General features: G+C 42.0%; 2 protein-coding genes across 6 annotated transcripts in view; both read left to right on the forward strand.

Moving 5' to 3' along the window:
• Window positions 1–7,354, forward strand: part of ZNF143 (zinc finger protein 143) — a 40,843-nt gene extending 33,489 nt beyond the window's left edge. For all 4 annotated transcript variants that reach the window (XM_042445234.1, XM_042445237.1, XM_042445235.1 and 1 more), the window contains 4 exons: window positions 2,420–2,568; window positions 3,591–3,752; window positions 5,298–5,444; window positions 6,626–7,354. In XM_042445234.1, the coding sequence (XP_042301168.1) occupies window positions 2,420–2,568; window positions 3,591–3,752; window positions 5,298–5,444; window positions 6,626–6,709 (542 nt within the window). In that variant the 3' untranslated portion in view covers window positions 6,710–7,354. The remainder of the gene's footprint in view (window positions 1–2,419; window positions 2,569–3,590; window positions 3,753–5,297; window positions 5,445–6,625) is intronic.
• Window positions 7,355–19,597: 12,243 nt separating this feature from the next.
• The window catches only part of WEE1 (WEE1 G2 checkpoint kinase), a 28,752-nt gene continuing 23,687 nt past the window's right edge, over window positions 19,598–24,662 (forward strand). The window contains exon 1 of one of the 2 annotated variants that reach the window (XM_042472824.1): window positions 19,598–20,408. In XM_042472824.1, the coding sequence (XP_042328758.1) occupies window positions 19,842–20,408 (567 nt within the window). In that variant the 5' untranslated portion in view covers window positions 19,598–19,841. The remainder of the gene's footprint in view (window positions 20,409–24,662) is intronic. The other variant, XM_042472818.1, reaches the window with a different exon arrangement.

Raw genomic sequence — 24,662 nt, forward strand, 5'->3', positions numbered from 1 at the left:
ATTTGCTCCATCCCCCTCATGTTTGCGAGGGGATTCTTGGAACTGTAATCCAAAAAAGTAATTTTTCAAAGTGCTAATTTGCTGTGATTTTCCTTTTTAAATTGTAGAAGTTATACTGTCTAGCTTGTCCCATTCAAAACACATAATTAACAGATACTTTCCGTGCACAGGTGCACTGATGAATTAAGAATCATTTTATTTTTCATACTTTAAAGAATATACAATAGACAATGAGAGTTTGAAAGTGGAACACTAAAGTACCATAAAGTAAGGGCCATACAACTTTCACTATCATTTAATTTGGCTAATCTCCCTTTTTAAAATCTCATTTTAAAGCCTTTTAAATTAGAGGCCACATTTGCCACATTTCTGGCAGCTAATTCTTCTAAGAGTCTTTTCCATCATGTGAAAAAGCACTTCTTCTTGAAGCTAATACTTCCAGTCAAAAGTTATTTTATAATCCACTAAAGTGGTAGAGAGAGGGGAAATAATCTGTTTTCTTTCCCCATACTGTGTATACATTTATAAATCTCTAATATGCCCTCTTATTGTGTAGTTTCCTCCAAATTACAAAGACCAGACACTTTAGCTTTTCTTTGCTTCATCCCCCTCATTTTGGATGCATTATTCTGCATTTATTCTAGTCCCACAATCTCCTTTTGGAGGTGGAGTGACCAGGCTTATAGACAATAGCTTAGATCCAGGTTCTTTTCCATCTACAGGAGCATTCCCTGAAGAGACCTTACGCTCTGTTTATAGGGAGTGAACAAGGAAGTAATATTGGCTGATTCTTCTGTCTCTATGTAGTCTTGGTATCAAGACATCCCACACAGTTGAGGACCCTCTAGAGCAAATTTTCCAAGTGAAATGGGTGTGATGGAATTTAAAGTTCTCACACAAACTCATAGGGCCCGAACGTACAGTAGTTTCCTATAAAATAGATCTTGGGGTTGCAAAACAGTCTTATTCAGGGATTAAGATTCTATAGTGTTCTAACTTTCCTATGTCAACAGATAAAGTTTGGGGAAATGTAATTTTATTCAGCTGATAGAACTGATAAACAGAGCTGATAGAACAGACAGAATATTCCACAAGAGCTGATTGTTCATTGACACATTTATAACTATTCAGCTGGTTAGAGCTTTACTTCTAACCTTACCTGTCAGCTGGTATGGGGACACATACACCAGTTTTAGGCTGGAGTATGTACCCCTATTTTCTTTTTGTGTTTTGGAAATGGAATGCCTTACTCAAGCAGCAACTGCTTCTGGATCTTGGTCTCTTTTGCAAACGCAGGGAGCATTTCCATTTCCAGAAATCTCAGTCTGCTACCCTGAATAATTTAATTGCATCACTTTATTGTCCATCCCTTACTCAGGGATGCAAACTTAAATATCATTGGTCCCAATACAACATTGGATTCCACCTTCTGTTTCCCCTTTTTCCAAAGTTACCCATTTTCCTCCATTGTATTTCACTCCTGCTAGCTCTCTAGGTTTTTTCCCCAAAACTTGTTATACTCACAATAGGAACTTTATAGCCATAGCTGTTCTTCCTATTGCTGATAAAATACACTCGTCCCTCCAAATTTGCTAGGGTTGGGGGCACAGGGTCTCCATGAATGTGGTGGAAAAACTGCAAATAACAAAAATACTATGTTTTTACCTGAGAGAACACCTCTCAAGGACTCTCTAGGTCCTTCAGGGCAACTCTATGCTCAACATCTGCCAGACACTGACCATAGAATTGCGCTGGAGGAACTACAAGTGCCTAGTGGAGTGTTCTCTCTAGGAATCTCTAGGTCCTTCAGTGCATCTTTTTGTTAAAGTTGACCACAGAGTTGCGCTGGAGGACTTAGATATTTCTAGAGAGAACATATTAATAAAATCTGTGAATAATCAGATTCACAAAAGTCAAAGCCACAAATGTGGAGGGATGAGGGTAAACACTTAAGCCCTTTTAAAGTAAATAGTTGGGGTCTGATGCCTACATGCAAAAGAAAGGTGAGAATGAATATTTGTATTTCACTTCAATTAAACATTTTTTAGATACTGCACTAGTACAGAACCTGTGACACAATGCAGGCTTTTTTTCATTGGAGGGAAATATGTTTGTTAATTAATAATTTTTTGAATAAACTACTAACAGTATTTTATGCCCCAGTGCTAGTAGGCATAGATTAATGTTTAACAAAAAATAAATTATTATTATTATTATTAACCTTTATTTATATAGCGCTGTAAATTTACACAGTGCTGTACATACAATCATACTGCTAGTTTATTTTAGATTAAAACCTATGCAAATACAATATAAAAGCTAGCTTGCTTGTTTTATTTTGTATGCAAAGAAAATAGCTTCATCTCATTTTTAGTGTAGGCTTCATAGGAACTAAGTCCATCTTCCTTTAATTAAATAGGTCAAGGTGATGATGTTCTCAAAGGACCTCAGATAACTTATGTAACAGGTGTTGAGGGAGAGGATGTCGTTTCTGCACAGGTTGCTACAGTGACACAGACAGGACTAAGCCAGCAAGTGGCACTTATCTCCCAAGATGGAACCCAACATGTAAGTACTGGTCATGTTAAAGCCATACCAACAAAATAGAAGGTCATGGCTGGCATCCTGTTGGTGAATTACAATGGTATAAGTTGAGCAGATCATTTTTTTCATTGTTGCAGAAGTTGGATTTTACAGCAATGACATTATCTGCAAGGACCCCCAGGCTGACAGCCTCTTAAGGTCCCTGCAGATGCTTGCCAGTAATAGGAAGGTAGCTAAATGTTTGTCTGCTGGTCCCTGTGCTGACTATCAGCTGGGAAATGGCCAGCTTTGAGGGAGCCCTGCAAATTAGAAAATACGAGTTGGGGGAACTGGGTGAAAGACTGTCATAGCTGCATCTTGTAGTTACTTCAGGATTGCAAACAATGCCAGACTGCATCTGATTTTTCCTTTTAAGTACCCTTTTGGATTGTATACAAATATTAGAAAACCTAAATAAAGATTAGCTAGCATATGTTTAGTTTAAAATGTGTATTCTACTTTAAAGTATTAGACAGTGAATTTATTCTGACCCTGAAATGTTTTAAGCATTAATTAGTGAAAGGGTCCTACAAAAAATAGGTGTCATATGGCCATAGAGCTTGTTATAGAGGATGGTTATAGAGAAGAAAATAACTATTAGAACTATTTTAGACAAGTAGAATTAGGAGAAGGGGTGGTGGTCAAGTAATATTATATCTGTCTCGGGAGAATATCTCCCTAGACTCTTTTTTTTCTTGTTGTTTTATTTGACCAGCAGATAACTGATAAGTGAGTGGAATATATTAAAATTTATTTGCTTCTGTAATTCAAATCTGGCACACTAAAAAAATAAATATATGACCATCCTAATGGGAAAACATCTAAGGGTTTCAGTTCTTTTTTCTTTGTTTAGTGCTAGTAATCTGTATTTTAATGGTTACTTTCTTTCTTTAATTCTCATGTGGAAAAATTCACATAATTCTAGCTGGAAATGCATAATGTATGAGCTAGTTTTTGATACAGATGTAATGCTGGTAATGGAATTAAACAATCATATTCTGTTTCAGGTTAACATATCCCAAGCTGACATGCAGGCCCTTGGAAATACTATCACCATGGTAACACAAGATGGCACCACTATCACAGTCCCTGCCCATGATGCAGTTATGTCTTCTGCTGGAACACATTCTGTTGCAATGGTCACGGCAGAAGGCACTGAAGGACAGCAGGTGAATGCCTGTTAAATATATGATAACAATATATTTGTATATGAAAAGGCACAAAGTGGTATCATCTATACAGGCAACAGAGTTTACTAAGTATTGTAGCATTTTTGCCTAAACTTCTACTGCTCTTAAGTCCCTGGCACAAAAGAGTTCAGAGAATGTTCTTACCTGCTCAGTTAAAATCTGCCAGTTTAGTAATGAGGATGTAGCTTTGGAAATACCCAGTGTTGGACTTGTACTGGTAAACACTATAATCTGCCCCAAATGGGACGGGCATTTCTCCCCTCCAGGGTATTCCCTGCACACTCCCAAAACTAGCTGGAAGGATATGAAACCCTTGGATCCAGTTTCAGAGCAGCATGGAGAGATGGAGGGAGCAGGGAAATGAAAGAAAGTTGTGTGACATTCTGTAGAATGCTAGTTTAACATTGAATTCAGGATCTTCTCAGCAAGATGTATGACCTCAAAGCTATACTTTCTAGGTTATGATGTTTTGCGGTATGTATCCTAGTGAGCAATATATACTGATAGAAAGCTGATGTCTGCTGCTGCTGCATTTGAATTGTTGAAATCACCTGCCAGGTACAGAATGATTCAGAGCAGGGGTAGGCAACCTGCGGCCCGCGGGCCGGATGCGGCCCTTCGAGGCCTTGGGACTGGCCCCAGCCTGGTCCTGCCGCTGATTGCCGCCAGGGCCTTTGGCCTCTCGTGTGCAGGGGCAAGGGGGGCAATTGTCTATAGACGCCTCAGAAACATGCATTTATATTAACATTTTTTTAAAAATCAGCAAATTTTTTTGCGTGTCCTCCACTTTTTTAAAAAAAGTGTCCACCATTTGAAAATGTTGTCCTACATTTGTCCCGGTTTATTTATTTATTTAAATTTTTAAGAAATTATTTAATTATTTATTTTTTGGCTTCGGCCCCCCAGTTGTCTGAGGAACAGCAACCCGGCCCCCAGCTCAAAAAGGTTGCCTACCCCTGATTCAGAGGCAAGGCAGAATACAGAGTAAATTGCACATTCTCTGAATGGCTTGTAGGAGCACTCCACTTCACTGTTAGGTTTAATCCTCGTGCTCCCCATCACATGCAGGGATACATCAGACTCTAACTTCTTTTATCGTTAATGACTGTTTTCTCCTCTACCTTCAACTCAGTTTTTAAAAATCCTGCCTTGCCAGCTAGATGTGTTTTCCTGCCTTCACTAAGTATGTCAGCGAAGTTAAGTAGTTAAAATGGAGAATGGGCAGAAGAGTAAAAAGCGATTAGAGCTACAAGAGAACCTCCCATCTGTCCTAGTAGCTAATGAACAGCTATCAGTTACTGCTAGAGGCAGTAACTGAAACGTGCCTCTTGTAGACAGATAGGATTCATGTACACTACTCCTTTAGATACAGGGTTTTACCTAAATATTGGGCCTTATGCTCTACTTAAAGCACACTCTACCATTTAAAGAATGATGAGAAAAATCCATGAATTCTTTTAAAAAATATCTTAAGGAATAAATTATTTTTACAATATTTAGAAAGATTTTGTGTTTGTTGCAAAGGTTGCCATTGTGGCTCAAGATCTCGCAGCATTCCATACTGCTTCACCAGAAATTGGACATCAGCAACACGGACATCACCTAGTCTCTGCAGAGTCTAGGCCTATTACATTGCTAGCAACATCCAATGGAACACAAATTGCAGTACAGGTAATTAGGATATTCTGATGTAGGCCTTGCTAACGTTTGGTATTTATTTTTCATATTTAGCTCTTTAATCTCCCCTCCCACTTTTAACCATTGTAGGCTTTGCTTTTACTCCCCAGTATGTTTGTTTCATTCTCAGTATAATGCGTTTAGAGATGTATTTGAGGATGTTCTATAAATTATTATTTTTAAGATATTTTCTTGCTGTAACACAAGAACAGGCAACTGTCCAGTTTCCAGGAGCCAATTTATTTTCTTCAGAGAAATAGGGGTCTAGTGAGGGACTAGAGAGGCTGCAAAAGGGGTCCAGATGACACATGTGGTTTACATTCTGCACTTTCCCCATTCCTGTTCTAATGAAATACTTTTTGGTAGACATAGTCTTATCAAAAAAAATTGTTACAGTGAAATACAAAATCTTCAGTGTGGCCCCAGAGTTGTGTGAGCAAAGTTCTGTGGACTAAATGTAGTGTACATCCCAATTGAAATCACCTCATTGAAACTGTTGGGACTTAGATAAATGGTGACTGACAGGTCCCATTAATTTCTATGTAGCTGAACTAAAGAAAGAATTTAGTAATCTTACAAATGCATTTTTCTTTAAAAAGTGGCATCAAATTCTATATCCCTTGCGCAGTATGCCAAGAACTATGCCAGTTGCTAAGAAATAAGCATTTAAAGAAAAAATAATATTTCATTGTGGTCTCTCAGTATGAAAATGTGTATGTATATCTTACATATGATTCATCAGAGTTTTATCCACCTCATGTATGGTATTCTTTATTGAATGGATAATGAACATTGTCATATTCCTCATCAGTTGTTACTAATGCTTAGAAATGGTGTAATGATAATGATCTCGATTAGACAATTGTGTGACTGCTACTACATTCATAAAGGGACAGCAGTATCACACTTCCATAGAGAATATCTGCACGCTTTTATAACAAAATTCTTTTGAAAATCAAGCACATGTGTTCCTTCTGCTGAGAGGTGGAAAATATAATCCATGTCTATTGGATCCTGGTAACTGGCTGTTACAGTTGCTTAAATATGATAGTTATATTTTCATTTCATTTATTTTAATTTCTAATGTATTCAAACACATAGCATGTGTTTTAAAATATTTTGTTTTAGTTTTGCTGCAGAGAGTGCATTTAAGCATATCATTTCATTTATTTCAGCTTGGAGAACAGCAGTCTTTGGAAGAAGCCATTAGAATAGCGTCCAGAATACAACAGGGGGAAACACCTGGAATTGATGATTAACTCCTGACATGGCTAAAGGAACAATAGAAATAATTATATCTTGCTTTCAGTCAACAATTGCCAGATGAAATCCATGCAAAATTTGATGTGTTCTTGCTCTCTAATACCCTTCTCACCAGAGTGAAGAACATTTCGTGTGTATACTTTTTATGTACATGAACCTTGGGGAATAGATGATTTTCATCTATTAAGACTTATTCTCTGCCCAGGACTATGGAATTAGGATTTTATATTAAATTTTCTTGCTTATACTTACATCATATTCCAAATCAGACTACAGACAAGCAAAGGGTACCATAGAAATACTGGGATGAGTTTTAAAGTCACACAAAAACAATGAAGGAATTACTGAATATTTCAGATATCTAAACCACAATAACGATAATCATTTCAAAAATCCTTTGCAGGCTGAACAATTTTAATTGTTTCTCATATAAAGTTCTGAATTTTTAAACCTTTGTAAATATTACATTTGAAATTGTGTTTCATGCACAAGTTGGAGATTCATCTTCTTTAGCTTTTCCCTCCTTCCTCTTTGACTGTAAATACAGACTGTTCATGCTGGAAGTCTAACGATATTATCTCAATTGGATTATGTACAAAAGCAAAGCTTTGTTTGTTCAATATTAAAGAAAGTAAATCTGATGTTTCTGACTCTTGCCTATCAGCATCCTATATTTCAGTGTTCCCAACCTTTGGTCCTCCAGATGTTTTGGACTTCAGCTCTTATAATTCCTTTTAGCCAAGTTGGCTGGAGTTTCTGGTATCTGAAGTCCAAAACAAATGGAGGGCAAAAGTTTGGGAACCACCCCTTCCATTCTCTAAGTAGCCTATTCTTCGATCGCTGTATAGCCAAAATGGTACCATCCATGCCCAAGGCTTGAAGAAATATAAACATGGTCTAATGAGCACTAAGTACTATGTCACTGGACATGGAATGTGTGTGTGTGCCTTCAAGTGGCCTGTCAACTTAGGGCAACCTCATGAATTTCATAAATACTTTTAGAAGACGGGTTGAAATAAGCTGTCCTGGCAGAGGCATGGCTGGTGACTGACCTGCAATAATCTATACTGCAACTTTTTTGTTCAGTGGCACTTATCTGCCTTGTCTTGAAGTTAATATTTTAAAATTATAATAAAGTATAATGAGTTTTATTAATTGGTGTCATTCTACTAGCACAAGACCCTTTCTGCGTCTACTATGTATTTGTGCAAGCCTCATGTTAAGGAACTTGATTCTACTCGTGTAAGGCATTGTACTACCTGTTTCACAGTGCATTTTAGAACTCATTACACCAGTGGTTGCAGTACAACAATATCTGAAGGGATGTATGGTTGTCCTACATTACACCTTTGTAGGTATTGCATGAATTGTACTTGTTCTGCTACCAATTCTACAACTGTTTACACAACACTAATAACTGGCAGTTTTTTTCTATTAGGTGGGTGCTAGTTATATACCCAAATAAGATTATGTGTTTACTTACATTGAGTGACATTGTGTGAAACAAATGTTTGGGTTTTTTTTCCTTTTTAAAGTTATATACTGCCAGTTTCAGTTTGTTTGAATGTTCTTTACCACACGTTTTAATACATAGTCCAAATAAGATATGGTAACTATGGTTACATAACACCTAATGCAAACACTAGTTTATGGGGCAGGATATATAAAGGTGCAAAGCCTTCTATCTCGTGCTCCTCTTTTTATGAGATACCTACTGTATGTAGGCTTTTAATAAATGTTAGCAACAAGGAATTGCGCCACATTCAAGGCTAACAATTATATTATGGCATGAGTTTTGATGAAGCAGAGTAACCTTCATCAAATGCGTCTGCATTTGGCAGGTTTGTATATCTATTGCTGTTCAAAGAAGGAAGTAATGTTTGATTGATCCTTAAATCTCCTCCTTGACTGCCATTCCCTTTCATTTTTGTGTCACATTTTATTTAGACTGTAAGCCTGAGAGCATGGAAATCAAATTAACAATTTGTAAATCAGTCTGATGAGAGCCATTATGGTGTAGTGGTTTGAGCTTTGGACTGTGACTTTGGAGAACACTATTTCGTGAATTATCACGATAATTATTTTAGATATGTTTGAATATAATGTAACATTTTATTTCGTACATTTCATTCCCCTCTGAACTCAGTTAACATTTTCCTTTCTTTTCCTTATTCACACACATGCAAACACATGCTTTCATATATACACTCTTAATTGCCTATCAAGAATGCCATACTTTGAGTATAATGGGGTGGACTGTGATCCACAAAAACATAGGCCATAATACATTTTGTTAAGCCTTTAAGATGCTCCTTGTTGCTGCTAAGAAAGATTGCTACTCTTTTTGAAATTAAAACTTCAGTGAGTCGCTGCAGAGATGTACAACCAGTGGCAATTGCATTAATAGTGGAGAGAAACATCTTATTTTGTATCCCTGCACAGAATCATCTAGGCCAGTGGTTCTTAACTTTTTCTTTACCAGGGACCCCCTTTAAATAATTTTTGTCATTGAGGACCCACAAAACTCATGGTTGAAAATAATCATAGTCATAATCATTTAGGCCATTAACAATCACACCATCTGTTAAACCTTCCCATAGATGTGCCAAAGCAGGAGGGAAGACATTTCTCCTGCTTCTTCCCACCATTTTGTGGCAGGAGCAGATTGAAGAGCGATGCACAAGGGCAGAGAGAAAGACAGCCTTTGCCTTGGCTCCTGTCAAGTGGCTGCTCCGCTGTGGGGCTGAGCAGCTGAGCAACAACGGCACTGAGACAGCCTTTGCTCTTCTCTCTGTCTCCCCTCCCTTTCAGGGAAAAGACAGGACACCTAAAACAATACAATACAGAAACCTAAAGCAATACAAGAGGGGGGACCAACCTGTTCTCCCAAACTGCCTCTTCAAGCAGTGACATCATCAACAAAAACTCTGCCTTAGGTTGAGACAACTACACCTCCCTCACAACTCCACTGCCTCCACCTCACCTCAACTGTTCCTACACCCTACACTACACCCAAGCTCCTGAACTTTCAGCATCCCTCTTCACTCTGACAGTGGGAGAGAAGGTAGAGATGCTTCTTCACCATCATGCCTCCATCACACATGGGATCAGACTTGCCCACTTTTGTGGTGTCCTGATGTGACATGTTGGGTGTTTGCAGAGCATTCAGAGGCACATTTCTGCATTGATAGATTATCATGGGGAGAGATCTGAAAATGGGAAGGAACAAGGGGGGGGAGGAATGGAAAGAAATATCCCAGCAAAAACACCAGCCCTTGAGAAAGTACCACAATTCTAGAAGCACATCTCTATGGTCACTTGTGGAAGAAACACTTCAACCTCTCTTTTTTCTGTTCATTGGGGAGAGGGCACTGAGAGAAGAAAGGAGGGAAAGAAAGTGAGCCAGCAGGCAAGCAAAGGGTCTGGCAGTCCTCGCCACTGATGTCAATACAGTGGGACCTTGTTATCCACTGGGGTTTGGTTCCAAGATGCCCTATGGATAACAAAATCCGTGGATGCTCAAGTCCCATTAAATATAATGACATAGCAAAATGGTGTCACTTATAAAAAATGGAAAATCAAGGTTTGATATTTGAAATTTATACCTTTTTTGAACAAGTTCAAACCGTGGATGCTTGAATCCGTGTATAAGAAGGGCCAACTGTAGTTGAGAGATTGGAAGAAAAGGTCCTGCTGGAACTCTACAAGGGAACCATCATGCTGGGAGTTTTTTCCTACAAGTGCACCCAACCAACATGTCACTTCAGGAGATGGAAACACCACGAAAGGGTGGTATGTCTGATCCCCATGTGAGGGTGGTGTGATGGTGAAGAAACATCCATACCTTTCAATGTGGAGGAGGTAATTAAACATTTAAAAAACTGAGTTTAGGATGTAAGAGCAGCTGAGGTGGAAGAGAAGGAGGTGTGAGGGAGGTGTAGTTGTCTCAGTTTAAGGCTTTAGACCCAAAGGGTTTTTGTTGGTGGTGTCACTGATGAGAAAGTTTGAAATAAAAGGTTGGCAGTGCTCCCTCCCCTCCTGTTGTATCACCTCAGGTCCTTGTTTAAGGTGTCCCATCGTTAGTAGAGGAGGGAGGGAGAGATGGGCAAAGACTGCTCATCCCACCCCACAATGGAGTGTGCATGTCAGAGGCAACACACTGGCTCAGCCAGTCAGCCTGCCTTTGCTTCTGCTCTTGTCACACAGCCACCCTGCTACAGGGAGGAGCAACCTTCAAACCTTTGCAGCCCTCTGTGAAGACACTGTGTCCACGGACCACAGGTTACGAACCACTGACCTGATTCATAATATTTGACCTTAAACAAGGACCTGAGGAGACACAACAGGAGGAGAGGGAGCAGTGCCATCCTTTTATTTCAAACTCTCTCATCAAACAGTGACACCATCAACAAAAACGTTTAAGCATTCTTGTGCTTCCATCTACGAGCCTCCCTGACTATTAAGGGACCAAGAGAAGTACCTTTCCAAAGGACCTTAATAGTCAGGGAGGCTCGTAGATGAAAATACAGTTTTTCAGATGGTCTGGATCCAATATGCAAAGGTCTTTAAAGTCCTAAGCAAGAGCTCTCTGAATTTGGTTCTTCAAAGGGATCCTTTTGAGTCAGAGTTGACTGGGAATAATCACAGGGCGAACTAGTTTGTATGCCTCCCAAGGATAGAAATGATACGTTACAGCACTGAAGTGCAGATGGTAATAGGAGAAAAACTTGCAAGAAATTCTGATTGTGTGAGCATCACATCTATCTGACCATAAGACTAATTTTTTGGTGGACAGGTATTTTTCAAAGGGAACTGCTTCAATAAAAATGGTGTTAGTCGGACTGGATCTTCTCAGAATTTATTTTTTTCCCTATCTTGCTTGGGAGAGATATGCAAGCCCTGATACAAGCCAGCGTGGTGTAGAGGTTTGAGTGTTAAGTCTATGATTCTGGAGACTAGGGTTTGAATCCCCACTCAGCCAGGGAAATCCACTGGGTGACCTTGGCAAGTAACACTCTCTCAGCTTAGGGCGGCAAAATTTAGGGGCGGCGGGGTGGCTTTTTTGGTATATTTTTTTTTGCGTAATTAAATAATATTAAAGTGAAAACTCATTACAGCAAGCGACGTAAAAGCAAGCTACCTTATGACGGTTTCTTTCTACAATGGCCAAAACATAAATGTGTGCCCCCTCCCATGTCCGTGGTACGGTCACATGGTACATCATCCACCTTCCACATGCACCTTGAATGTAACCTCAAGTTCAACAGCCCCCTCTCCTCTTGCCACCCACCCGCCTTACCTTTGGTGCCACAACAAGGAACGCCAGTCACCATGAGTTTACTGTTTATGACAAACAAACTAGTCTGTTTTCATGTTTTGCATTTTTGGTAGTGATCATGCAATAGTGTTTCAGTGTTTGTGTTTGATTTTGGATGTTTGCCTAGTACATTTAATACTGTGTTGCATTCTTATGACAACTTTTAAACTAAGTAAAGAGGAAGTTTTAGTTATTTAGGTGAATACCATTAAGAGTTTTTAAGCCTTATTGCTCAATTTCTGGTACGAATAATTTTTAGGGTAATAACCACTTGTTGATATATATTTTTTATGATTTTGCATTAAAAACACTATTTTCCTGTGTTTCTGTGTTGTTTTAGTGAAACTCCATTCCAAATGTCACAGCAGTAAAAAAGTCTTTAACCTATAAAAATCTAATTGGCTTTTTAACTATTTCTCAGTACTATGACAAGAGATTGGAACCTAGGTTTTATGTCATGTTTAGCTTTAACAAACGAAACAGCGGAAATCAAGTGGTGAAAATAATTGTGAGGGGCGAGAGGGGTGCCAAAATATTTCTCACCTAGGGTGGCAAAATACCTAGAGCCGGCCCTGGCCATGTCAAACCTGTGCCAAACAAATCTTGCCAAGAAATCCCCTGCAAACAACAATTAAGATTAGCTTCACTGTTGCTTTTATGTTACCTTAGGGCTCTTCACTCATATATTTCTTACTAAAATAATTCACAGTCCATGTGATGTCTGTACTAGAAGACACTAGAATGTGCAGTTGAGAAGTACAATACAAGTCGAAAATGAAAATCCTAATCTTCATTGCCGTTAAAGGCAGCATGGCCTCTGGCATGTAGACAATTAATATTGACTTTGCAAGATAAGTTCTGTTAAAAATGGCAGGAAACAGCACAATGACTGAAGCAGGAATCAGATTTCCACAGACACTTTGGCCTAGTAGTGAAGTTGTGAGGGCTGGCTGGCTGGCTGGCTGTCTTGCTTTATTTATTTATTTATTTATTTATTTATAGGACTGATATCCTGCTGGATTTGGGGTTTTGACCTCTAAGAAAAACAAACTCAGCAAGTAAAATGTATTAATTAAAATGTATTAATGTATTAATGTAAGTAAAATGTATTAATGTATTAAAATGTATTAATATGAGCGGGATTCAGTGCTGAATCTGAATGATGTGTATAGGATTTCAGCCTTAAGAAGACATAATAACAGTGGTAACTTTGCAAGTGTTTTGAAATACATTTCTTATTTAATCATGTTTAAATTTATGTTTGCACATATGAAAGAAAGTAAATGAACAATACAAGAAAAAGGCATCGGGAAATGAAAGGAGACTTGGACTGTTGCTTATATGCAAATAGATGGACTTGAAGTGAGTGTATGAGTACAACATACCATGTGTCATCATGTTTATCTTATGTTGTCATAAGTGCTTCTTATGTATATACTTTCCTTGTCAAATAGGCATTCCTGTGCTGATGGGATATATATACAGTCAAAGATGAACTGACCTCTCAAGTCCTTTACCCAATGATATTGGGAAACTAGATGTTACCTCCTTGTGGAGCCTTTTAGGTCTCATCAGTGTTAATTTCAGCCAGAAGACAGGTACTGTATGTACGGCTGAGTTTCCGTCACCTAAAATGTTTGGGACCAGATTGTTTGGGATTTCAAGTTTTTTGGATTTTGGAATAATTCCTAAATTGGATTTTGGAATAACAATTTTGTACATGAAACAAAGTTTGAGTACATTGAACCATCAGAAAGCAAAGGTGTCACAATGTCAGCCACCCATGTGGACAATTTGGATTTTTAAATGTTTTGGCTTTTGGAATTTTATATAGAGACGACTCAATTTCATTAATATGTAGGTGTGTTTAAAACACTGTGGTGTTTCAATTAACAGTCTGTTTCAAATGTAGATATAATAGACATCTGGCCAGAAGATAACTACTACCAAACAAGTCTGCATCTGCTGTACCATATCAGGTGTGCATCTGATTTAGAGCTGGGAAAAGCTAAATTTTAGGATACCAACTCCAGAATCCCCCAGTCAGCAAGAGTAGTTGGGAGATACCAAGAGTTGCAGTTCAAGAGTTAAATCAATTGCTAGTTGTAGTGAAGCAGGGTTGAGTGATGGGAGAGTTGGGAGGGATGAGATGGGGCAGGTGGAGGAAATAGGACCAGGCCCCAGGGGAGGGGCGAGGGGTGGAGGAAGAGAGGCTTCAGGCAGGCATAAAAGTGGAGGGAAAGGTGTTGGACGCGGAAGAGGGGGGCATGGAGAAGCGGTCAGTTGAGGGAAAGGGAAGGTCGCCCGTAGCCCTCGGAGAGAGGGGTGGCCGGTATCCCTTCAAGTGCGGCATGGGCTGCTAAGGGTTGGACCCCACGTAGAGGTGCAGTTACGAGACCCCAAAGAGGAAGGGGACTTTAGATATCCCCAGGAGGGAGACTGGAGAGCGAAGGAGGGGGGCCGTCTGGAGAAGGAGTGGTGGAACGCCAAGGGAGAGTGCTGGGAGCAGGCCCCAGCCCCAATGAAGTGGGACAAGTCGGAACGAGAGCCACTGGAAAAACACAGCAGAGGCCAAGGTGGGCGAGCAAGTGAAGACGCTGAGGATGCCTAGCAAGTGGGGAAATACCGGGATTATGGCCCTTGTGGTGGACATAGTGGTGAAGGGTGTTGTTACAGTTAAAAGTTATTTCAGTAAAGTCTGAGTTCATTTATTCGGTGACTGGAGTAAGTTTGTTGCGCACGTGTTACAAGCTGAGGAAGAGCTTCCAGACAGGATGCAGGCTGGTGCGCAGGCCCCACCCACACTAGTCCTCAATTAAATTTAAACCTATTAAATCAATGGAACTTATGTGTTTACTTACCCATTTTCTTTTTGATTCAGTGGGTTTACTCTAGCTGGGACTAACAACTGGATTTAGGACTACTCCTCCCCTACAAAAATTATAAATGTCAAGCTCTCAGCTGACTCATATTGCCAGTACATTGGACTAGCTAAGTGGGTTTGTCTAGGTAGGCTAAAAGCCACAACCCAAGAGATCCTGAATACCAGTTTCTGCTGGATTGAAGCCCACACTTGGGGTCTTCAATGCCACATACTCAATTTCCCTGTTCCAAGTTCTACAAATTGAATGTAACCATTTATAGTGGAAAATGGTAGCTCTATATATGTTGGCTAATGGACGAACTGTAATTATTAGAGAACTAATAGGAATTCTTGGTAAATTCAGTGTTAGTATTTTATTGTTGTATTGATGGTAAACTGTACTAAGTGTCTTTTATGGTTGTAATCCTGCCTCGATCTGTGGGAGAGGCAGGAGGTATAAATAAATAATAATAATGGGATCATGGGATGCGAGGTAGGAAATGCAGATAAAACAGGTTTCCTCTTTAAATGTATGTGTGAAAATGCAGAACACTAAGCATCTGGATAAAGTCTAGTGTGTGCTGTCTTGTGGCTATTGTATCTTACAAGAATGAAACTTTAACCTTGTGTCAGTAAGAGAGTCCAGAGTTCACCCCACTATCTCCTGACTTTTACAGCACAGTGGGAATGAATTTGCTGCCATCAGGGAATCAGACCAAAAGGCTGCTGCTTAAACCAAAAATGTTGGCAACAGCTTTTGGGACAGCTAAGGATCAGTAGCTACCTGCAGCACTTTACCTCAACTTTGTGTCTTCTAGATGATTTGGTCTTCATCTCCCATGTACCCTCATTATTGTCCATGTTATCTGGGCTGGTGAGAATTGCAGTCCAAAATATCCAGAGGTCACTGGTTTGAGAAAGACTATGGCAGCACATCTACAGAAAATCTTATTTGTGTTCTCCTGATATTTCCCCCCTAAAACTCAAGTGAGTTGCTCTATCTTCCTCTAGTCAGAAGAGCAGGGATCCCAAATACACAGTGGGGCTGAGAGGATTAGCTTTTGTTAAGACTGTTCAGTTCAGTCAAAAATGGTTGCTGCAAACAATGTTATCAGTTCAACAAAGACTGCCCAAAATAATTAACCAGACAAGATGATAATTAGGAGCAAGGCCAAAATGGCCCCAAAGCCATCAGTAAAACACAATCTATTGCTGTTAATTATATTGTGATCTTTTGTTTGTTTATTCACAAGCCGCTTGTGAAACAATGTCTGTTAAAGTTCCAAGCAAAACCTGGCTTTGGTATCCCAGTACTAAAGTGGATTGACTGTAGGCTGATGCCATAATTAAATTTGTTAGCCTGTAAGTGGCAGCAAGGCTCTTTGTTGTTGTGTGCCTTCAAGTAGTTTCTGACTCGACCTTCAAGTGACCCTATCACAAGGTTTTCTTGGCAAGATTTGTTCAGAGGGGTGTCTGCCATTGCTTTCCTCTGAGGTTGAGAGAACGTGACTTGCCCAAGGTCACCCAGTGGTTTTCATGGCTGAGTAGAGATTTCCAGAACTATAGTCCAACGTTCAACCACTACACCATGTTGGCACTTATAAATTCTGACATGCATTAAATCAAAGTGTAGTGATTACTCAGTTTATTATCACCAGAGCCATGGCTGAGTCATCATCCAAAATGTTCCAAGCTCGTATTATTACATTCTTATCAACATGGTAGTACCACTTCATTTTTTGATACCAAAACGTCTTGGGGCCATTTTGGAATTTTATTTGTGCTTAATATAAATAGAGTGAATTCTTTTTTATAAAGAGAAGTGCTTAATATATATATATATATATATATATATATATATCAACATTTTAGCCACTGTAAGTGTTATGTTCACATTACAGAAAGATGTAATGTGTGCATGCCTTCATTCTTCATAGTATATATTATCCCCACTTTATTGTGAGGTATATGGTTTTACAGTATTTCAATATGAACAAGTTAGTTGTTTACAGCGATGGAGGTGGAAACATCCTATAACATCTCTTGCTCCGAAATAGGCAGGAAAAACAGACTTGAAGGAGTCGATGCTACCAGAGGGAGCAACCCCCACCATGATCCCTCAGTCTCTTTCCTGCCTCACTCTGAGTAGGCTGTGTTTTTCCTTTTCTCCTCCTTCCTTGACTTTGTCTTAAAGACTTTAATACATTTCTAATAACTTGGTTCAAGAAATGATTTCAACATCTTTTTGTCACAATCAAAAAAAGGAGTTGATAAAATTGTGGCTTGTCTTGGAGGCTATAAATTCTATTAGCAAGACAGAAAGCCACTGCCTTTGAGATCCACGTTGTCTCGAATCTTTTGCAAGGCAGGCCTACGACTGATGTATCTAGTTTTTGGGAGTGTGGATGACACTGACATTGGGATCTGTAGTTCCCTAGGGCAGAGCGCCAGCATGGTGTAGTGAGTAGAGGGTTGGGCTCTGGAGACCAGGGTTCGAATCCCCACTCGGCCATGGAAACTCACTCGGGGTGAGATGGGCAAGTCACACTCTCTCAACCTCAGGGGAAGGAGGCCATGGCAAAAACCCTCTGAAGAAACTTGCCAAAATAATAAATAAAATAAAACCATGATAGGTTTGCCTCAGGATGTCGCCATAAGTCTGAAACAACTGGGACTCAGGCACACAACAAAACAACACTTCGTTCCTATCACTTTCTTCAGCCTTTGTAGAGTTCACTCGATTGCTCTGAATTGTTGACGTTAGTACAAAATGTTGTTGTTAGGGCGACCATTTTTTAAAAATTGTGTGGCTTTTGGTCTGGTTCTGTGGTGTCAGTGCCTGGGGTGACCCATTTGAAGGCTTGGTCAAGGCTATGGATTCTGGGTATTGTAGTTGTTGTGGCTCCGGTTAGCAACTAACAAAATACCCAGAATTCCATAGCCTTGAGCCACAGACCTTCAAGTGATAGCAAACCATATTATTTCCATAGTGTGGAAACATGAGGCACCCATACTGGTTCAAAAGGGTTCAAAACACATGTGCGGCAGATAAGAAAAAGAGAGGAGGCCTCAGAGGTGCTCCTCCCTGAGGCACAAGGCCTACTCTTCTGCACTGTTCTTGTTGTTGTGTGCCTGGCTCAGTGCTAGGGAATCCTGGGAACTGTAGTTCTGTGAGGCACTGAGCCTTCTCTGTCAGAAAGAGCCCTGGTGCCACAGCAAACTACAATTCCCAGGATTCTCTAGCACTGAGCCAGGGCAGTTAAAGTGGTCTCAGACTGGATTATTTTTGCAGTGTATGTTTTGGACCTGAGTATTGGACTTGGGCTCTAGAGACCAGGGTTTGAATTCCGGCTAGGCCATGGAAACCCACTGGGTGACCTTGGGTGAGTCACACTGTCTTAGCCTTCAGGGGAAGAGACAATGGCAACCAGAGCCCTCTGATCAAATCTCGCCAAGAAAAAACCCATGATAGGTTTGCCTCAGAGTCGCCTTAAGTCAGAAACGACTTGTGAGTTGTTAGTTTTCGTATGCAGAGAGATCTTGTAGCACCTCTGGGACTCACTGAAAGAAAAAAGTTGGCAGCATGAGCTTTCATAGACTTCAGCCTCAGCCTTGTCAGATACACAACACAAACAAGAGTTCCCAAAGGAAGCCATACTGGGGCACAGAATCATAGAGTTGGAAAAGACTGCAAAGGCCATCCAGTCCAACCCCCTGCCATGCAGGAACTCCCAATCAAAGCATCCCCGAAAGATGGCCATCCAGCCTCTGTTTCCAGGCAAACATTCTCTGAAGATGCCAGATGCCACAGATGCTGGCAAAACGTCAGGAAGAAACTCTTCTAGAACATGATGGCCACATAGCCCAAAAAACCCAGACAAAAAACATGGATGCCGGCCACGAAAGCCTTCGACTTCACATCTGTTTAAAGATCTCCAGGGAAGGAGACTCCACAATTTCATGCCTCCCAGTATTTGCTGTGTAGTTGTGGAAATGCGTGATAGAGCAGGTATTAATCTGTTCATTAATCATAATGTTATTCATTTATCTGTGTTCCTTGTAGAGAGATCTTGTAGCCTCTTTGAGACTCACTGAAAGATAGATGCTGGCAGCATGAGCGTTCCTAGACTTCAGCCTCCGATGCATCTGAGGAAGTAGACCTTAGTTCAAGAAAGCTCATGCTGCCAACTTCTTTCTTTCAGTGAGTCTCAAAGGCGTTACAAGATCTCTCTGCGTACTGGTTCCACGGCTATATCTTTGGATCTAGTTTTGTGTATGTTGGATGAGACTGATATTGGGATGCGTAGTTCACTAGGGCAGCATGGTGCAGTGGGCAGAGGGCTGGGCTCTGGAGACGAGGGTGAGATTGGGCTAGTTTCGTCCAAGTACAGGCCTTGGGAGTTCCAGGTGAGTCACCCAGGCCCAACAACATTCCCAGCTCCCTCAGCCTCAGGGCTTTCTTCCTTCTCCTTTTCAAAGCCCTTCTCTCTCTGCCTCAGGCGCCTGGAACAAGGCCTAGTGCTTCTGCTGCCTCACGTTGAATCAACTGCCTGTTTAGGCCCCGCCCACCAGCAACTCCTCCCTCCTTGAGACGCTTTGGCCCCGCCCTCCCTCCAGTTTCGCGCCAAACGGCCGCCTGACGCAACACGCGCAGAGGCCCCGCCTCCTTTGCTGCTCCTCCTCCCCCCATGTTTTCAAACGGAGGGGAGGGGCGGCCCTGATTGGCTGGCGTGGCCGGCACGTGACTAACGGTCGCGGGAAAGCCGCGGAGTCCGAACGGGAGAGATCGGAAGCGGCGGCGGCGTCGGTTGGGCGAGGAGGAGCTGGCGAGAAGGGCAGCGCGTGGGCTGTTGGGGGCGTGTCCGTGGGCCTGTCAGCGGCAGCCGGGCTCCGTGGGAGAAAGGCTCGCCGCCCGAGGAGAGAGCATCGGTTGGCGGGGCTGTCGGCCATGAGCTTCCTGTGCCAGCAGGCGGCGGAGAGGCGCCTCACAGCAGCCCCGATCCGGCAGAAGCTGCTCTTCTCCTGCGGAGGAAGCGACTGCGAGGAGGAAGAAGAAGAGGAGGAGGACGAAGACTGCTATGAAGAGGAGGAGGAGGAAGAGGGCGGCTGCGGCGGCGGCGGCGGGAGCAGCAGCTGCAACAGCACCGGGGAAGACTCTGCCTTCCAGGAGGCCGACTCCCCGCCCCCTGCGGCCCCCGACGACGCCATGGAGCTGGGGGCCCCTCCGCAGCCCCCGCCGCCTCCGCTAGAAGGAGAGGGGGACTCCTGGGAGGAGGAAGGCTTCGGCTCCTCCTCGCCCGTCAAGTCCCCCGGCGCCTACTTCATGGCCGGCTCCCCGGGGCCTCTGCTGCTCAGGGGGACAAGGCGGCGGGGCGGAGGAGGGCGGCAGGCCTCTCCCCCCGAGCGGTGCCTGGTGGAGCCCGGCGCCTCGCCCCCTCTGCCCCGGCACCCGGGCACCCCGCCCCACAAGACCTTCCGCAAGCTGCGCCTCTTCGACACGCCGCACACGCCCAAGGTGAGTGGGAGGAAGGGGCCCGAGAGGCCTTCCTTGGCCTTAGCGCTGTTGGCTGCGTCCCCCCGGGAGACAGAACCCGGTTTGGCACCGCTTTCACTTATTGCCTGCCTCAAGGCTGTGGAAGTCTGGGAGCTGGAGTTTGTTCTGGGCCCAGAGCGGAGAACGGACCCCAGCTCCCAGAATTCCACAGCCTGGAGCCAGAAAAAGAGAGCCCTAGTCCAGGCGGAAGAGCTGTGGCAGCAAGAAGGGACAAAGCAATCTGTATAGGAATCCATGGCAGTGGCCAGAGAGAGTACAGCTGGAGAAGACGGAGGCTTTCCTCAGCCATGGTTTGGGGGCCTCTTTTGGGCCCTCTGTGGCCCTGTTCGAGAAGGAGAGTTTCACTGGCATCCGTGGCTGGCGTCTTCAGGGGAGGCTGGCATGGAGGAGAGGGCCCTTCCTGCTGGGAGAAAGCCTGGTGGCCTGGTGCCTGTGTCTCTGCTCTGGGGCCTTTCCCCAGAGAGAGAGATTTCCAATGTGGCCTTCTTCCATGCCGGCATTCTCTGAAGGTGCCAGACACAGATGTTGGGGAATGAACTCTTCTAGAACATGGACACAAAACCCCCCACAAAAAACAGGCTGGAGAGCCTTTGGGTCAGTGGCTCTCACCCCCTCTGCTTCCCTTTGAAAGGGAGGAGAAGGAGCCCTGTGGCCCAGGGAGAGCTTGCCAGGAGGTGGTTTTCAAGATGAGAAGGTCGTTGAGGGCGGCAAAGGATGGCTTTCTGGAAGCCCCATGTGCCTGTGGTGGGCTTTCAGGCTTGGAGTCTGTCTGTGTGGCCCTGACTGGCTGCCTGGGGATGAAGTGAGCCTCTCTGGCTAAAGCAGTTGTAGAGAGAGAGCCCTGGCTTGTCTTTGCCTTGCTGGCTGCACTGCTAAGGTGCATGTTGACTTTTTAAATCCCACAAGGGTTATAGAAAGCAGAGCAATACGGGCTGAAAGAGGGCCACTGTTTGAAGCCATTTAAACCCTTTAAACAGACCCTGCATCCTTCTCCGCTCAGCGCTTTGGCTGCCAAGGGCGTGAATGAATTCTTCCACTGCCAGGCTCCCCCTTGTCATATTCGTGACATAACAAATTAGTTTGCCTTTCACAAAAGAAATTGGCATCTTTTGAGAAGTCCTGCCCACAAATTGTCCGTTGAGATTATGTAACTGAGCTAAAAATTCTTTCTAAAAGAGTTCTTGCCCACATTGCAAAAGGATTTAGTCCCAGACAGGAAAAAGACCCCTCCCCTCACGGCTGGAAAGCTGGCCTTCTTCCAGGTTGTTCCCTGAATTTGGATTGTTTACATTCAGGAGAGCTGTTAAAGGCACACTCCCCTAGACATTATGAAAGCAAAGTGAGGAAGGGGAAAGCTGAAAGAGGCCTTTTAAACAAAATGGCTGCTTTAGAGTGTAAATGTTTTCACAGGTATAAATGTAAAACATCTGTGATACTGAAAGCGCCATACAACAGAATGAGTTAGAACCTCTGACTTTACAGAGAGATTCCACATTTTCTGATTGTTTTGATGTATGCAAACATCATTTTAGTTTCATTCTACAGTACTTTAATATCCACATCCAGCACTGCTACGAATAGCATTCTCAAAATGGCTTAGAATAAAAAGTACAGTCGGTACCTAGATGGCCACAATCTCCTTTCAATCTTTGCTCAACCATGAAGCATCTTCTGTCACTTCTTAGGGGACTGATTTCTGTATAATTAAGTGCGATGTAATAAATGGTTTGAGTGTTTCTTGAAGAAAGACGTATTGCTGTGATGTGTCAATAACCAAGTGCTGGGCAAAAGAGTGCTTCTCTTTTTTAGGCATTGTGTGGGTTGGTATTCCTTTTCACCTTCTGCAACGAGGCTGGTGGATCTTTGCGGAAGATATCATTGGTCTACATCTGTAGAATGGTTTTCTGGATGGCTCCACTGTCCATCAGCCACAGAACGGCCCTTTGGATGGGCTGTTAGAGCAAAACCTTGAGTCTTAGGAGTGGTGAGTGGGAAGCCATAGTGGAGTTCTGACTATAAGACTACTCTGAGTGTTGTAGCATATCTACTGAGGTATTGAAGGAGATGGGATGTGAAATGGTGGAGAGAAAAGAAAGAAAAAGGACCCTTGTCCTTGTGTCAGTTCTTTATAAGGTGGCTATGTAATTTATGGTCTGGTTGTGGTGACAAATATTTTGGTTCCCTCCAGATTGGATTGTTGCAGTGTGCTGTGTGGGGGGTTCCCTTTTGAAGAAAAACTGGAAGCTTCAGCAAGTCTTGAATGCAGAAGCAAGGATTCTGTTGGGTGCTTGACCATGGAGATATATTACGCCTGTCTTAAAACATCTCCATTGGTTAACACTTCAGTTCAGAGTATTGGTGATTACAGTAAAAACGCCTAAAATGACCTTTAAAAACATCAAAACAATAACATGGCACAGTATATTTTGATATAAGGCTACTATTCCCTAGGTCATCTTTTCCAACTTCAAGATGTGTTAGAATGCCCATCATGGCCAGTTGACATGATGGTTGGTTGCTGGGGAAGCTCTTCATTTTATCATATGAAAATGATTTAAAAAGGGAGGAGGGCCTTACCTGTGAGAGTGGTTAGGTGGTGAAATGTCATGTGTTGGGAGGAACAGTGGGCCTCTCTTTACTTTTCACCACCATGTTATTATTTCATTTCAATATTCTATGACTGATGCTTTAAAAATTATCATTACCTTCTGCACATGTCTCACTTTTGTTGTTGATTATTTTTTATTGATGCTCCTTATTTTGTAGAGTGTTGTAAAATGCTTTGAGTCCAGAAGAAGGGACAGGGTATTAAAAAGGCTTCAAGTTTGTAGTTATTCTACCCAGACTTTGACTTATAATAAACTCACTAAAGTCATTGTGACAATCTGGTTGTGTCTTATGTCCCATTGATTTCAGTGAGTCGTCTGCTCTATGCATGGCTACATCTTGGTCCAGTCCAGAAAAGTTCATCTGATTTTGATGGATGTAAGTCAGTCATAAACACCTCTTTTAACACGAGCCCACCAGAGCACTTTGATAAGTGTCACAAGGACTCCTGTGAAATCCAGTGCCGCAGTTGTTCCCTCCAACTCTTGAAACATTATTTTACAGGAAGTTTACCAGCCTTTCCTTACAGGATGTATGTGTGCCTTCAAGTTACCTATTAACTTACAATGAGCCCATGAATTTCATAGGGTTTTCTCAAGCAAGGACTACTCAGAGGTGGTTTGCCAGCTCCTTCCTCTGAAATATAGCCTACAGCATCAGGAATTCATTGGTGGTCTCTCATCCAAGTATTAACTTGGGCTGACCTTGCTCAGCTCCCAAGATCAGACAAGATCTGGTTCCTTTAGGGTATTTAGGTCCTAATGCAGTGTATAGACCTTGTTATTTAAGAGAGACTCTGGTATTCAGCAGTCTTATTTATTGTGTTGGTAATATTTTGCTACTCATATTGTTATAGCATTTATTTTGTTGGATCCAGAGTTTCTATATTGTGAATAAAGGACTGTATGTGGAATTTTCATGCAAATAGAAGTTCTCACTATTCACAGAATTAACAAGTTTGTATAAGTTGTTAATGTTAAATTGTCTTGTTTGTATTTGATGTAGAGTATTTCATAGAATCATAGAGTTGGAAGAGGTCTGAAGGGCCATCAAGTCCAACCTCCTTCCATGCAGGAACACATAATCAAAGCACCCCCCGTGACAGATGGCCACCCAGACGCTGCTTAAAAAACTCTAGGAGACTCCCCACTCTCTTGAGGAAGTGTGTTCCACTGTCACAGCTCTCACTGTCTGGAAGTTCCTCCTAAGGTTGAGGTGGAACCTCTTTTCTTGTAGTTTGAATACATTGCTCCAGGTCCTGGAGCAGCAGAAAACAAGCTTGCTCCATCTTCATTATGACATCCTTTCAACTATTTAAACAGGGCTGTCATATATTTTATGTTGGGCTTTTCATTTTTGGACTATATTACATAATTTGCTTTACTTCACAAATGTCAGACATCCAGGTAGCATTTTTTTATTTGACTACTATTTATATGGCACCATCTCTGTATGTGTCATTTTACAAACATTGGTTATGAAAGGGGCTTATAATCCATTGCGCACCTATAAGGTTTAACAATGCTGTTGGTTTACAAACTGTAACAAAAATAATCTCCATTTCGTAGTTAGGATTTGGTAACAGATCCACCACCAACATAAACATGG

The sequence above is a fragment of the Sceloporus undulatus genome, chromosome 1, assembly GCF_019175285.1.
Source record: "Sceloporus undulatus isolate JIND9_A2432 ecotype Alabama chromosome 1, SceUnd_v1.1, whole genome shotgun sequence".
Lineage (NCBI taxonomy): Eukaryota > Metazoa > Chordata > Lepidosauria > Squamata > Phrynosomatidae > Sceloporus > Sceloporus undulatus.